General features: G+C 31.8%; 1 protein-coding gene across 1 annotated transcript in view; it reads left to right on the top strand.

Moving 5' to 3' along the window:
- Nucleotides 1–7,562: 7,562 nt before the first annotated feature.
- LOC142329123 (uncharacterized) overlaps nucleotides 7,563–16,966 on the top strand; it is a 68,924-nt gene continuing 59,520 nt past the window's right edge. The window contains exon 1 of the mRNA XM_075373459.1: nucleotides 7,563–7,782. Coding sequence (XP_075229574.1) covers nucleotides 7,666–7,782 — 117 coding nt within the window. The 5' untranslated portion in view covers nucleotides 7,563–7,665. The remainder of the gene's footprint in view (nucleotides 7,783–16,966) is intronic.

Consider the following 16,966-nt stretch of genomic DNA (forward strand, 5'->3'; position numbering starts at 1 on the left):
TGAAATCACACAAATTTGTTCACTTATAATTATTTTAATTTCACTTTTTTCATTTTTTTCACTTATTATTTCCGTACTACTAACATCTTAATTTATAAATTGATTTGGAATACATTATTGTTACAAATAACATTCATCAAGAAAAAATGTATTTAAAATTTTTTTTGACTTTAATTATTACAATAATGTGAGCTTTACTAATATAAAATTATGGAGTCATATAAAACTCTGCAAAAAATAATTTTGATTAGCATGATGAAATCTGTGTTTAAAAAAACGTAAAAACCACTTGCTTTTTAATGCAGTTTTGTTTCCAACAGATCATTTCAAAACTACTAACCTGTCTAGCTCCTAATTTTAATAATAAAATTGTAGTACTACTAGTGCTGCTGTTCTGAAAAATATCACTGCTTAAAGAATTGATACTATAGCTTCAAAAACACTGAAAGTTCATGTCTTTAAAAGAGGATTTTTTCAAAAATTCTAGAACCAGTGACGTTTTTGAATATTAGGTTGTCTAACAGCAGTAATAACACCTCTTAACAATACTATTTAAATAAGAGAAACTATTTCCTCATATTTGAAATCTATCAATGTCTTAACAAACCCACAATCAGCCACCTTCCAATAAATCTATATATGATTGCAGACATTTCTTTTTAACTATTATGAAACACACATGTCCTATATTTAACTGTAATAATTACCATATTCTTTTCAACTTTTATTGAATAATGAAATGACACTACTAAGTGCTTAGGGAACAACATATACCATCCAGAGAAAAACTGCATCCAGAACTGAATAACTGTGGAGATGTATGAGGATAATTTTATTAAATTCAATACCTTGGGATTTTATAATTTTGAATAAAACAGAAACTCACCTTGATTGCTTCTTGTGTATGTGTGTATGTGTTTTTCTTTTACATGATGTTAAGGTTTTATTAGAAGTATCTTTTAATTTTTGTCTCTTTTGAACACACTTTAGACATGTAATTATTAATTGATATAACTGAAGTTAAGCATGCCAAGTGTATTATTGTACTTGATCAAGACTCTAGCCAATAGTAACCTTTGGTTATCAGAGGTAAATCATTTTATAAAAAGTCAATGTTAAAATAATTTTAACAGCCTATTTATTACTCAAGAAAACCAGGACAACCACATTGCATATTACTCTGCAGTAGAGATATTACAACACATGTAGGAGACAATCAAAATTTTTCTTTAAAACTAAAAACTAAAAGATTTGAACTAGGTAAATAATTCTTGGAAGTTTAGAATTAAAATTATGAAAATAAACACGACAAAAATAACGGAACCAATATTAAACTAAATGATTTTTTTAAACATTAAAGAAAAGAGTAAAAATTAAAGACCTGAGTAAAATCGCAGCTGCTCACTGTACATAAACCTCATTTTGATTAAAAAGAAGTTGAAAGATACAAGTTTCTTTTATTTATTTTTTACTAACTGTAACTGGAGAGTACAAAAAATCACGAATATGATCAGGAAAAGAATCCTTTTCCTGATCATATTCGTGATTTTTATCACAATTAGCGATTGCTAATTGTGATATTCCTGTCAAAGTTCCATGCAATAGAGAACAAAATGAATGGAATGCTGTTAACTTAAAGCATCTTTACATTTTTTGGTAAAGATCAGAAGTATTACAAAATACATGTATATAAATGCTCAACACTGTATGATGGAAATCCACAGCCTGAAGAGGTTCTTATAGCTAAATGAATGCCTCTCTACCAGTACGTGCCGTATCCTTTATCTGGTTTGCTGGGGATGAGTTTATTTTTTCAGCATAATGCAGATCCTCATGATTCCATCATGCAATAACTTGATAAAGTAAATACGAATGTTATAAACATTCCATCCAGAAGGTTGGATCTGAATCCCAGATAGCATGTTTGAGATAAGCTTCAGAACATGAACGAATGCAAATAAAGTATTCTTCAACAGGTGCAAAAATTGGTTAAACAAAAGTCTTTCTTGAATTTGCCTAAAATAATAGAAGCGAAAATAAAAATTAGGGCAAAAAGTTGTTGCATATCTTATGAGTTTTCTTAAACTATGACGTAAATTAGAGCATTTGTAAAAGAAATTCTTACCCATATGTTGGAAAATCTTACTAATTTTTTAATTTTGTGTACAATGACTACTACGGTCATTGAACACTAATAAATGCTGACAGCATGAAACAAACCTACACCAATGTATTTTTAACTTTAGTGACTTGTGGGAACTGGTTTACTTTATGTTGTTTTGACTGTTTACATTTTAACCTCACTTCATAAACTTCAATTTCCTGGTGCTATTTGTAGACGTATTGTAGGGCTTGTGGAACTGTCTGGTTATAAGGGATGTGGTACCATCTAATGCAGAACTTATCTAGTTATTGTTATAAACAATCTTAATCGTTCTTTTTAAAGGGATCTACTAGGTCCCCATGCCAATATCATTTCTGCTATGTTTCTTTTCTACTTTTCCGTAGTCTCTTAATTTTCACACAGTGCACCCATTTTTTTCTTTTGTCCATTTTTCTTGGTACTTTTTCTTCCTTCATTCAAAAGAACCTTTGCATTATAAATTATTTCTTTAAAATTCATTGTATCCAAACAATTCTCCTCTTTTATTCTTATGATTTGAAGGTCTCTTTCATGCTGTTTTATGTAGCTTGTTTGACTTTTTAGTTCCCAAAGTTTTTCAAAAATGTGTTTCATTTTTTTGGAAATTCATTTCCTTTTTTTGGATTCATTTTGGTGATGTGTCAGAGGAATTTTCACCTTCTTTTTCTAAGTATGTCTTCTAAATCAAGTTAATTTTATCTATTGTTTACTATCTGGAGAGCACAAAACGTCATGAATATGATCAGGAAAAGGATTGCTAATTGTGATATTCCTGTCAAAGTTCCATGCAATGGAGAGCAATATGAATGGAATGCTGTTAACTTAAAGTGTCTTTAGAGTTTTTGGTAGGGGTCAGAAGTATTACAAAGCAGATGTATGTAATTGCTCAACACTGTATGATGAAAATCCATCATACACTGGTTTTTATGAATGTCTGTATTTGATTTTATTTTGTACCCCTTTTCAGTTTTTTTTTGAGTTGTAGATTCTCTGTAGGATTTTATTTTCAATTTTGAGAAGATTCTCTAGGCAGTAAAATTGATCGTTTCAATTCCATAAAAGATTAGTCCGACTGCAGTATTGTAATGCCTCAATTATGCATTTGTAGAAAGATTCTTTCTGTTGTAAATTCCTTTGGCTAGAAAAGTTAATTTTTCTAATTTTGATTTCCAAAGCTGCTTTATTTGTCTTATTTTTATTATTTCTCCTCTTCTTTCTTTACTATTTAGCCTCCGGTAACTACTGTTTAGATAATTCTTCAGAGGATGAATGAGGATGATATGTATGAGTGTAAATGAAGTGTAGTCTTGTACACTCCCAGTTCGACCATTCCTGAGATGTGTGGTTAATTGAAACCCAACCACCAAAGAACACTGGTATCCACCATCTAGTATTCAAATCCCATGTAAAAATAACTGGCTTTACTAGGACTTGAACGCTGGAACTCTCGACTTCCGAATCAGCTGATTTGGGAAGACGCGTTCACCACGAGACCAACCCGGTGGGTTTTTATTATTTCTCCTAAATCAGTGATTCTCAACCTTTTTAACTTCATGAACTCCCAAAAATTAAAAAAAAAAAAATATATATATATATATATACACATATAAAATAAATATTTCACAACACAATGAAACCTGGTTAAAACTACTTAGCTGCATTGTTGGCAACAGAAATGAACATGCATGTTTGAATTGTACAAACATGAGCAATTTATAACTTGATGTTTCATTTCCAAATTGATGCATATGTGCTCCTTGTAATTTGGTGTGCTTGCATAATATTTGCTGTGAGAGTCATGTTCATTCATATATATGATACTTTCATTATGTCATGCTCTCATCAGTATAAATGAGACATAAGGGATTGCAGAACATAAGTTTAGTTTTGAATGCAAAGGATGCATCTGGTGCCGTTACTTAAGATTTTAAAAGCATAGTTTCATTGAAAATAATAATAATTAAGTTTTCAGTTTTTTAGTATGTGGTCAAACAATGTAACTGTTTTATTTTTTTTTTTCTATTAGATTCTTATGCAAAATGGATAAATTTGTGAAAAAACAAAGTGAGTCATCTACATCCAGTGAATCAACTGGTAAAAAGAAAAGATTGTACAACAACAATTATTTAAATTATGGTTTTACCTCACTGGAAGAAAGCCACATTGTAAGCTTTGTTTGCTTTCAAGTCTTCTCTGATGAATCAAAATTAATTCAACGCATGGAAATTAAACATCAGAATCATAAAAGCAAACCCTTGGAATTTTTGAAGAGAAAATTACATATTTGTAAATCAACCCATACTTATAAAAGTTCACTTGAAGAATCTTATCTGGTAGCATTAAGAGTAGCTAAGATATCCAAACCCTATACAGTTGCAGAAAACCTCATATTGACTGCTGCAATTGATATGGTTAGTATTTTAGTAGACGTGGAAAAAGAAAAAAATTGAAATAATTCCACTCTCAAACAACACAGTATCAAGGTGAATTGATGTCATAGCTTCCAATGTTTGCAATCAGATAATTCAGCATGTGAGTTCAACTGAATTTTTTAGTATTTAATTTGATGAATCAACAGATGTGACAAACAGTTCTTAGTTCTTATGTTTTGTGAGACATGAATCCGATAGGGGCAGATCAGTCAAAGAAAATATGTTGTTTTGTAAATCAATACCTGGTCAAGCAACAGGGCAATGTTTTTTGATATTTTTCATGAGGCTACTAAAAACTGTAACGTAGATTGGTAAAAATGTATTGCAGAATATGGTGATTGATGATACAGTAAAAAAAAGCTTTTAAAAAGCAGTAGATTTCTGAAAAGATTAAAAAATCGTATTATACCAAGGACATAATGGATGCACTCTTCTTCCTTCTCAGAGATGCTCTTGCCACAAAAAATATGCTGGAAAATCTCAAACAAATTCTTTGTAAATCTGTAAAAGTGATTAATTTTAATAAAAGTCAACCATTACAGAATAGACGGTTTACTACTATGCGATTAAATAAGCAAAAAGAAAAGAAATTATTTTTTCCATATAGAAATTTTACATACAGAGATGCTTATCACAAGGGAAAGTGTTAACCAGGTTATTGGAATTGGGAGATAAATTAATAATTTTTTTCAGGATAAATAAAGTACATTCTCAAAGTTTTTACAGAATAACAAGTATAAATTGCTGATGTATCTTAGCAATTAAACAACTGGAATGTGAATTTACAATGATGTGATAAAAACATTTTATTAATGAGAAGCAAAGTTCATACTTTCATTAAGAAGCTTGATTTGGATTATTCGTCTTCAAAGCAAAAATGTCGATGTTTCACTCACTTCTATTATGAGTACTTTGAGAAAAATTTGGATGAAGACACTATTATTCACCACAGTTTGGAAAGCATGAAGATGCATTTGCATAAGCTAAAAACTTAAAAATTCAGTTGGCGATGTATTTCCCAGAAGATAAAAATGATTTCTCTCAAAGATTGGGTATTGAATACATTTAGTGAAAAGGTTGTTCCAGCTGCTAAGTTACCAGTTGAGAATCATGACCAGCTCATCAAAATGTCTGCCGATAAAATGTTATAATTACAATTCACATCTGAAGATTTAGATATGTTTTGGCTTGTTTGTCAAAGTGAATATGGATATTTAGTCACAGAAGCATTGAAAATATTAATCTGTTTTCACTACTTCTTACCTCTGTGAAAAGAGTTTTTTGTCTATATTCGCCATAAAAAAATAAATGTAGGAGTCATCTTTTATCAATTGAAAACAATTTGCTTTTGTGTGTTTCTAGCATAGTTCCACGTATGGAGAAAGTTTTAAATTAAAAAACAAATGCAACCATCTCAATAATTTATTTTCTTTACTAGTGTACTTATAAATATAATTAAAATGTTTACAATAATTTTTTTTTGTCATAAAATGATTCCATTATTGTTTACGTGTAAAGTTGTAGGCTAATTTCACAACCCCCCCCCCCCTTTATATCATCATGTTTTATATCCCCCAGACTGAGAAATGCTGTCCTAAATAGTTAAATTGAGTTGTGACATTTATTTTTCTATACTTGGTCTCTATTGATTTTCTGGGATAATCTTTGAGATCTATTTGAATTCTGTTGCTAACATGCTTCTTCTGCTATTATTTTAGATTGTTAATTTGGAAAACTGCATCTTCTTCTGATTTTGCAAGCACTAGATTATCTGCGAAAGCAAAGTAACTGATTTTTTTTAATTTTATTTATTTACTTTAAAGTTTGTCCAAAAGAAGATAATCTGATCTCTACTGTTTTAAAGTAAGAAAGATTACAAAATAAAACAGATTACACTCTTTACAATGATACTGTACACAAAGTTCCCAGTCCAGAACTGTTGTCCATTATTTCAGAGTGTATATAGTACATTAGAAGATTTTAGAATGTCAATTGAGGTGAGCCATTAAAATCTAATTGAGTGTTTAAGCAAAAATACAGTAAAGTTTTGAATTTTCTATAGTAGAAGTTCTATAGTAGTATTAGTAGTAGTTCTGTGGTAGTATTGTAGTGTAAGATCGGAGGAAAAAGTTCTGGAGGGACTGGAAATAAAACTGAATATTTGGTCAGTTTGTTGAAAATAGGTAAATATTTAAATCATGAATGCCTCTTACACATATGGACAGTTGTTACCTGAGATCAGGAAGTGCATTTTATAAAAAATTTCCAGAAGAAATGTAAGCAAGGAAGTTACATATTATTCGATTTCAGAATAATGAAAATTCATTTGTGATATAGATGTAGAAATATAATTGTAATAATGAGTTCTGAAATAATTAAAAACCAATTGCAATTTCTCTTTTTACGTGTCATCCATAAAAATATTATATATGTAAAAGAAAAAAAAATAATCACGTCGTTATCCGCATAGAAAACTATATTTAGATGAGAACCCATTCAGGCCGGCCTCGTGGTGCGAGTGGTAGCGTCTCGGCCTTTCATCCGGAGGTCCCGGGTTTGAATCCCGGTCAGGCATGGCATTTTCACACACGCTACAAATCATTACCTAACGGTGGTAATACCTAACAGTGGTCATGGAGGTTAAACACAAAAAAAAATATATTATCACTAATTCGTCCCTGCATAGAGAAAAATATTTGACGTAAAGCATTTAAATTTCATGGCATTGCATTGCATTTCGCACAGACGTCAAATTTAAAAGTGACACATATTATGTTTAAGAAATTTCAATGCTTATCAGGAAATTAATAAAACGAGACTTTGATCATTCCTTGAAAAGTTCGGTGCTCGTGGCATACATTTGTGAATGAAAGGGAGATTTCTTCAGATTTTGATATTAAGAGTAGGGAAATTTTGTTTTGTTGGTACTGCTTCGCTAATGTTATGTAATAGATAACCAGCTGTGTATCAGCTGAGAACTGACAGTTTCTAACTTGATTCGTGTAAAGAACGTCGTGTTGTGATATTTCGATTAAGTTTCTTAATTTGTGTCATTTTTAATGTCAGTGTAGTTTTCAGTTATTATTTAAAATGAGTCTTGATCATAGACAAAATGCACTGGGTTATCAGTCAACTAGTTCTAGAGAGCCAATTTGGACAAGAGTTTCCGATGATCCGTCAGAAAATCATTCACGTCATGGTTCAAAGGCTAGTATACACCTCATTTTATAGTTTTAGGTAATAAAAAATCTGTTACTTCAGAAGCAAAACTTTTTTCATTCCTGTATGTACCAAGTAGTCTTTTATGCTTTATTCATAAAACAACTGCTGCTCATGTTATTATTTTGTGACGTTTTAAAGAAAAGTGAATTCGAAAGATCTTATGAATGTATTATTATTCATGTTTCTTAAACTTTTAATGGATTCCCTACCTTTACTGTAAACAGAATTTATGTATATATATTTCAATTTACTTAATTATATATTTTTAATATTTACCTAACTTTTAAAACATGGAAGAAAGCAGAGAAGTAAACATAGGCATAGAATTGTTTTATATATTACTGACCAGCTACGATGATTATTAGATTTTGCATGAGAGTTTAAAATTATTGTATAATTAACTTTAAGTATAGTATTCACAGAACATATAGTTAGCTAACTAGCAACTGAGTTAAGTATGGTTTTTTGACATTTTAAATGTTGATAAGTTTGATATACCTGAAAAAAGTTTTGAATATGAAGTTATCTGTTGATTTAGTATTGCCTTTGTGCATATATTGTAGTTAGTGTATTGTAATGATGTATATACACAAAATTATGTGTTTTTGTGCATTTCACAATATTTTATTGTGTAATATCTTTGCTTTTTCAGAGTAACTAACTCATAATATAATGAATAGGTTGGTAGGTTTTTAGGTTTGAGACCTTATTTCCACAAGGTGGTTTGCAAATGTTATCTCATTGTTTTTGTGAAGTGTAATGATATATATGTTCATTGCATTTTTGTTAGAAGCTAAATTCTATTTATATACTTAAAATTTTGTGTATTTGAATTTATTTATTCCAAGGTAAATGTATTTTCATTACGAGTTTATTCTCTGCATGATCATTGGTTTTGATTTTTTTTCCATATTCTCCTTGCATAAATTTTTTAGTTTTGTTTTAGTGATCTTTCCAAGTTTGTTTGCTTGATGTATCTAAGTTTTTATTTTTTATTGTGTATAGAAGGATTCTTGTGGCTGTTAGTGTCTGCTTAATATGTTATGATAAAATTTTATTTTAGGTATCACATGATTTGATGTCTTAACTAATCAGAGAATCATGATTTCATAAGATGAAACTTTATTGTGAGATTGGGTGGTTTACGGGGCTGAATAAGTGTCTTATTGTTTGATTTCTGTAAACTTAGACATTGTGTTTTTAGCGATTACTTTTTGCGATTACTTTTGCGAGGAGATCAAGGAAATTTATTTTCTTATTGGTTTATTTTTAACTTTTTAGTTTAATTTTTGATGTAGTTTGTTTACCTATTTTAAATATTCTTCAATTTGTTTTTTTATGGTGTTACCAGTAGGCCTTTGTTAGTGTATTAATTTATAAACATGTTTGTTTTTTGCAAGTGAACATATCTGTTTTCTTCTTTACATAGATATCGTTAAATAAAAAATGAAGCTTAGCAATTACTTAATATTCATAATTGCATTTTTGATAAATTTGTAGACCCAACATTATAAATGAATAGAATACAGTATATTAATGTGCATATCATTATTAGGATGTTTATCATATTTGTTATTCTAATGTAAATGAATCATTTGTACAAATTTTCCGTTTGTTGTAATCGTTATTTTTAGCATTATTTATTAACATTACATTGTCAACTAACATATTCTCTTCCTTTTCCTAGCTATGTTTTTGTTGTTACAAACTGATATTCTTATCAATTTGAAAGTATTTTCATTTTTTAAATGCATTATTGCTGAGAATTGGATTATTATTTCATTCGTAGTTATATATAACGTGTCACCATTTTTATTTTAATATATTTTCACCAGAAATTCGTTAAAAATACAATGCATTTTAGAGTAACTTAGCCAATTTCATTACCAGTCTTGTCTTGTAGTTTTTCTTCATTTATTTTCTTATTTTAATGAAAAAGAATACAGTTTCTTATGTTCTGTTTCTTTTTTTACTTGACTATTCTTTTTAGATGCTTCCAAATTTTAAATAAAACTGAAAGATTTAAAATAAAATTGAACTAACTTCAAAAATCGTACTTCTGAAAAAAAATTACACTTTAAATTTTGACTAATTGAAATCAGTTTCAAGTAAAGGATTAATACTAGGTTACTGGCAATTATTTATTTTTAATTTGGTACCATCTTCAAAAAGCCCAGATTTAAAGAAGAATAAGAGTTATATTTCAAATTTTAGTGTCCTATTCTGAAGTCCTTTTTTGTTTCTGAAGTTTCCTTTTTTTTAAAGTTTGCCTAATTAGTTGTTGTGAGAAATAAACAAAAACAGTTCTAAATGTAAACTGAATAGTATTAATTGTGTTGTGAATTGTAGGTAACGTAATCATTTTGTAATCTTTACTGCGGAAGAGAAATCATTCTAACCTCTTTGTAATCCTTTTTTAAATATTGGCAGAATTGTGAAGGATTCATTTAAAAGAATGTATTCTTTACGTAGAAATCATTAAATAAAAATTGAAGTTTAGCGATTACTTAACATTTGTAATTGAATTTTTGATGAATATGTAAACCCAACATTATAAATGAATATAATAGTATATTCATCCAAGTTTATTAAACCAGTATTTTTTTTTTTTAGCGTAGATTAATTTAATTAAATTAACGATTGGTTAATTATACTATCTTTTGGTTATCACCAAAAATGTGTATGTACTACATATGTTTTTCTTTTTCGAGACTCAACCTCTTTTGGTTTTCTAAATATTGTACTGTTCACCCACGAGAATAAGAACTCTAAAAAATGCAGTAGCAGTAAGCTACTATCATGTATGTGAGAGAGACAGATGTTACATACATGTGTGTAAGAGAGACAGGTAGATGAAGGGACTGTTACTTCCCTTCTCATGCTTCATACCGCAACTCTGTTCTCATGTTGACCAAATTTAAATGGATTGGAGTGTATTTATTTAAACTTATAGTTACAGTCTGATCTCCAAATTACAATTACTCTTGTTTTTTTATTAGAAATATAATTTGTAATGTATGAAAAAATACCAAGAAGCGTGACCAGGATTCAAACCCATAACTTTATGTATGAAAGTCGCAGAAATTACTATTGTGCTGTGGAGGTTGGAATTTACTTCTTTTAAGCTTCACTTTCCTGGCTGTTATAATATGTAACAGAGGTAAAGTAATGTTAACGGCAAAAGAATAAACTCTTCGTTCTAGTTTTGAGATCCTTGCATCAAAAGTATGAAATTTGAGTTAAAAAGTATATCGAATGTGTGGATTTTTTTTTGTTTGCTTCTGTTTATCTTTATATTGGAGATGGACGGTTCTATATTCATGAAATTTGGTACCTTGCTTATTAATATATTATTAGGTTATTCTTTCTGATCGTTAAGAAACTTTGATGAAGGGTTTAGGGGATATTGAAGGATTGCATCTCAACTCATGTCGGGCTTTATCAAAATTTACTCGTAAATTTTTTAACTTATAGAAAGATACTGTTATTCTAACAATAACGGCGATGATAATTTTTAATAATAGTAATAGTAATTCGTATCGATAATAATAATGATATTTGCAATAATGTTGTAACTTACTTAAAAATGTTGTCGGTAATTTCTATAATCATTTTCAACAACTGGCGGTACTGTTCTCACTGGTGTCAGCAGATATTTCTGTTGAGGGTTTTTTTTTTTAATTAGGAAGCCTTGCAAAAATTATGAGGAACAAAAAGAAGAAGACAAGTGTCTGTAAGAATGGAGATATAAGAGAGAAAACCGGTGGATGATCCAGAAGCGGTGAAAATGGTATGGATGGATTATTTTGATTATCGAATAGGAAGGATAAAGAGGAAAATATCTGAAGCGAGGAGGTTGCAGAATATAGAAGAGGAGGAGGTTGGTTGGAGAATATAGAAGAAATCTCCAGAAGATGCAATTTGTAAAATAAACAGCAAGACCTGATGAAGTTACAGTTTATAAAAGGCTGGAGATTTAGTCGGGATGCAATGGTTATATATAGTGTTGAATTGCGGGTGAAGAAACAGGATCATTGCAGAAGACTGGGAAAGAGTATAATCCCTTTTTTTAAGAAGAGTAATAAGAAGCAATGTAAGAACTATTGTGGATTACTCTGATGAGCCGTATGACAAAACGTTTTGAAAGGATTATACTGAACAGGATAAGATCAGAGATAGAACAAGGACAAAGGAAAAAACAGCACGGATTGTAGGTTGGAAGAAGCACAGTAGACCTTATTTTTGTAGCTTGGCAACTGTTGGAGAAAAATTCAGAGTATGATAGAAGAGCAGTGCTATTTGGAAGGAAATAATGAGATTGGATATCGAGGAAGGATATGTTAATATTATTAAAGAAATGCAGAGTAAGAACATCATACGGTAACTAGAGAGAGGAATATGGATATAAGGAATGACTTGGGATCGGAGAGTATCCAAGAAAGAATTGAAAAATGAGCTTGCGATGGTATGGATACATGAAGAGGATGAATGGAGAGAGACTACCGATCAGAAAGGAAGAGCCGAGAATAAATGGAAAAAGGTCCAGAGTAAGATGAAGAGATAGAATTAAGGACAGTGTAGAAAAAGAGGATATAATTGGTTGCCGGTAGAAGAGGTGAGGTGGTGGGAAGACAGACAAAGTTGGAGCGTTAGTGAACACCCAGTCCTGGCGATAGCTGGAACGGGATCAGGATATGTACGAATATGTATGCAGCCTTGTACTTAAGCGATCAAAACGTGTGTTGGATTTCAGTTATTTACGTTTACCGATTATGTTGTTATCATGTGTTTTTGTGTGTTTATATGTTTTATAATGTTCACTTTTTTAAGATGCAATACGTTTTTTATGTTTACGTCTAAAATTTCAAGTTTGTTGTCGATTCTGCCAGATTTGTGTTTGTGAAATGATCGGCAAGATACTACTGTGTAGGACCTTTTAGTGTTCACGTATCATTGTTTGAAACTATATCCTGTTTAACCGATATTGAAAATTGAACGATTGTGATGGTTTAGTTTATGTTACAGAAAGAGTGTTTGTTTTTTATTTGAATTCTGCCAACAAATCATTAAACGAATAACATAATGCCAAATAAATAATAAAACATCAAATAAATAAATGCTCCTGGAATAAATAAACTTTTTCTTTTTTCTGTGTAGCCCCCGGAACCACCTTAAGGTATTTCTAATGAGGATGATGTGTATGAATGTAAATGAAGTGTAATCTTGTATTCTCAGGTTGACCGTTCCTGAGACGTGTGGTTAATTGAAACTCAACCGCCAAAAACCGCTGGTAACCACGATCTAGTATTTAAATCCGTATAAAAGTAATTGCCGTTACTAGGATTTGAACATTAGAACTCTCGACTTCAAAATCGGCTGATTTGCGAAGATGACTTCACCACTAGACCAACCCGGTGGGTTTTAATATGTAAGCTAAACTGTTATAACCGCACAATTTTCCATATTTGTGAAACGGAATGCATTTTCAAATAAAAAACAATCAACACTAAAAGTCGTATGCAATGTAATCAGTATGTGCCATCATGTCGTAGACACAAATAACAAATCGGTGTGCACGTCACTCAATTTTTTTTAATAGCTAAGTAATACAAAATTTAGAGAATCGTTTATTCTTTCATCAGTTGTTTTGCACCATTTTTTTATAAACTTTGATCTCTGAGAAAAATAATCAAAGAGTTTTATATCGATTAAAAGAAGTTAACTATTATGGTTGTACGGCAAGTTAGGAATTGACGTGACTAAGGCCAGTGACCTTTATAAGTAGAGTATAAAAATATGCTCTATTTAAATTTTTCTGAAGATAATTTATAACATATTAACACAATAAAGAAAAAAGTTTAAAAAAATGGAAATTATTTTTGAAAAATATTTTTTTCGTGGAAAAAAAATCTTTTTTTTTTGGAAATATGAACATGTTACTTATAAAATATTAAATATGATAGTCCGTAGAAGATTATATCCCGTTTATGAGAGTTAATTTATGATAGATATACTTAACTTTTATGCCCAAGCGATTGGTCTAAAGAAAAATGATGAAAATTTGCACAAATTTGTTTACTTTAATATTAGTTCACGGGTTGTATAAAATATGATACTTTTCATTCATTTGATGTGCAAGCAGGTGTTAATAAGTAATAACTTTTTCTTTGGAAAAAGTCATAAAATTATTACGGATTGAATTGAAAAAAAACAAGGAAGTTCATTAACTGCCTGTGTTCGTTATTAATTGTGTTGTTTATTATTACATCTTGTGCGTTACATTTAACACAGACTTGTACAAGGAAAACGAGTAGCGCAAAATATATGTCTTACAGTTAACAATGAAATGGCTAAACGTATTTGTAAAATAAATAAAAACGTGAACGTGGGTGTCACTCGCGCAAATTTAAAATTAAATGAAAAAAAATAATTAAAAATTACACCGCTCGACTCGGTTATTGATAAAAAGAAAAATCAAATAAAAACTCTCAACTGAAGAAAAACTTGAAGAGAATTAGGGCCTTTTAAAAAAAATCTAAGATTTTTTGCGTTGTGTTACAGAAAATACTAAATTGGTATACAAAATTAACAATTATTATCAAGGAGTGCAAACGAGTTCTTATTACATGAACATGAAAAATAAGATGTCTAACAAATATATAATGCTACCAGTAGATTATTCGTTCCCAAGAACGAATGGGACTGCACAACATATCGATCGCAAATGCATCGTCCCCCGCTTTGTCTTTCACGGTTTAAATTCGACGTAGTTCCGCATAATGTATGCAATCAAGAACTACGACGCGCTGTTGATTGACGACTCCATTTTAAAAACAGGGTGCAGCGTCAATAGACGGCTAAATATAATTCTTGCGGAAACATGATATGCTTCAAAATCAAATTGCAAAAAGATCCTTTCTGATTATAAAAGAAAAATGCTCTACTTCATTGATTACGACGCAACCTCTTTTTTTTTTTAAAAAAAAAAGCATGAAATTAATGGGTGCGTGTGATTTCCAGTAGTGGAGAATAGTGCTACAAATCGTGTTATAGTGTTGCGATTTGTGTTGATTTCAAATCGCTACAGAGTTACGAGACGCATCAATTACGTTTTCCTTGTTCACTCTGTCGTACATTGAGAAACGGTAGGTAACATTTTTTGATCGATCCGTTCTTTATTTCCCGTATTTATAGTTTAAGCAAAGTATAGTATTCATTTCTTTTAAGTCAAGTAAAGATCGACTGCGCAATTACTACGTCGTTTACTGCCGACGAAAAATTAAATAATTATTGGCGAAGTTGTACCGTGCATTAGGCCGTAAGAGACAATCCGGATTAGCATCTAAGAGACCGGAGAAACAAAAAAAGAAACCTAAGAATGGTGATAATAGTAGAAAAGCGCTTCGTAGCGGAATACCGACGTTTCCACAAGTACAAGAGCAGTCGTTCTCTCTCATTCAAGACAGTCTGTAGCAGAAACGGCAAAGGAATTTCAAATACCGAATGACAATTTTAAAACAAGACAAGAATGGCCATCCAGAGAAAAGAAATAATTGTGTTTTTTCCGTGTGTGCGAATTTGAACTTTTATTTTGTTATACAAGTTTCAAGGAAATTTTTTTTTTAATTAACCCCTTATTTTCGGGCACATCGTGCGAGAGCAAACACGGTAAACAAAATAATGAATAAAAATGATAATACCTCAATCTTTTTTCATTTTTTTTCTTTTTTAAGACTGTCCCGTGTTTTTAACGTATCTGAGGTTTTAACTTATAACCTCGAAAGCTAGACAATACTTCGTTGTAAATAAGGAGGGCTAGGTACTTTCATAGCATTAGGTCCTCCAAGCGTAATTCCTGGCATAAAGGGAATAAGGACCCTTGAATTGTGTATAGAGCCCTTGGACATAAGCGCAGGAAAGATGTCCTTTTGTGAGATTTATCAACCCGCGAGGGTGTGGTAATTGATAAGGACCGTGTTCTTAATATTTTGCTGAATGATTTGCTCCCGAATGACACTGTGGGGGGGGGGGGATTTATACCACCGGCGTGTCAGGCGGGAAGTCGCGATTTTCGAGACCGACTTACAATCTTCTGAGATCACTGAGGCGGAGGTGCGCCAGGTGATCTGTAGTATAGCACGGCACAAGGCCGCTGGATATGATTGTATCGCAGTGAAGCTCCTCGTCCGAACGCTTCCAGTAGTCCTTGGTCCTCTAATTAGAATATATAATAGGTTGCTCTTCGCCGGCCACTTTCCGGCGTGTTGGAAGCGTGGAAACTTGGTGTTGTTGTTCAAAGTTGGCGACAAAGATCCTACTGTTAGTTCTTACCGTCCACTGACGCTCTTGCCTGTGGTCGGCAAGGTTTTTGAGAACGTCCTATATTTGCGTATTAATGTTAAATTAGCTAATGGACAACCAGTATGGTTTCCGACCGGGCAAGAGCACTGAGGATGCCATACTAAAGGTGATGGTTATAGCTTCCTCTAGTCCATGTAAGTATGTATTAGGAATATTTCTGGACATATCCGGGGCATTTACCAATTTATGGTGGCCTTCTGCCCTGTTTTAGTTGCAGAAGCGTAAGTGTACACGAAATTATTTAGAAGTGCTCTCAGGTTATTTCATCTATCGGACCGCTTCCCTGCGTGATGGCAGCTCGGAGGTTCGTAAGACCTTAACTACAGGATGCCCTCAGGGCAGTGTTCTGAGTCCCCTTCTTTGGATCATAGAATTCGATTCCTTGTTGCGTTTGAGGTTGCCATTTGGTTGTCGTGTCGTCGCTTATGCTGACGACGCGCTGCTACTGATTGAAGGGGATTCGCGTAACGAGCTAGAATTCCGAGCTGTTCGTGCTTGTGAGACACTCCGACTATGGAGTCTCCAACATAAGATGATTTTCAGCCCAGAGAAAACCACAATGATGTTGCTTAAGGGCGATTGGCTGCTTCCCGACGAATTCGGGTTCGGATGGCTGTTCTCCCCATTCGGTATGTTACGGCTCAAAAATACCTGGGTGCTATCCTTGATGTGAATACCGTACCATGCGTATCCTTTACAAAGGTGTCAGCGAAGCTATTATGCTGTATGCTGCCCTGCCTGGGCTCGCCGCATGGCATTTAGGAGTTGCGCGGACATTTTTCTGCGGGCCCAGCGACTGCTCTTGCTG

The sequence above is a fragment of the Lycorma delicatula genome, chromosome 8 (assembly GCF_047948215.1).
Source record: "Lycorma delicatula isolate Av1 chromosome 8, ASM4794821v1, whole genome shotgun sequence".
Classification (NCBI taxonomy): Eukaryota; Metazoa; Arthropoda; class Insecta; order Hemiptera; family Fulgoridae; genus Lycorma; species Lycorma delicatula.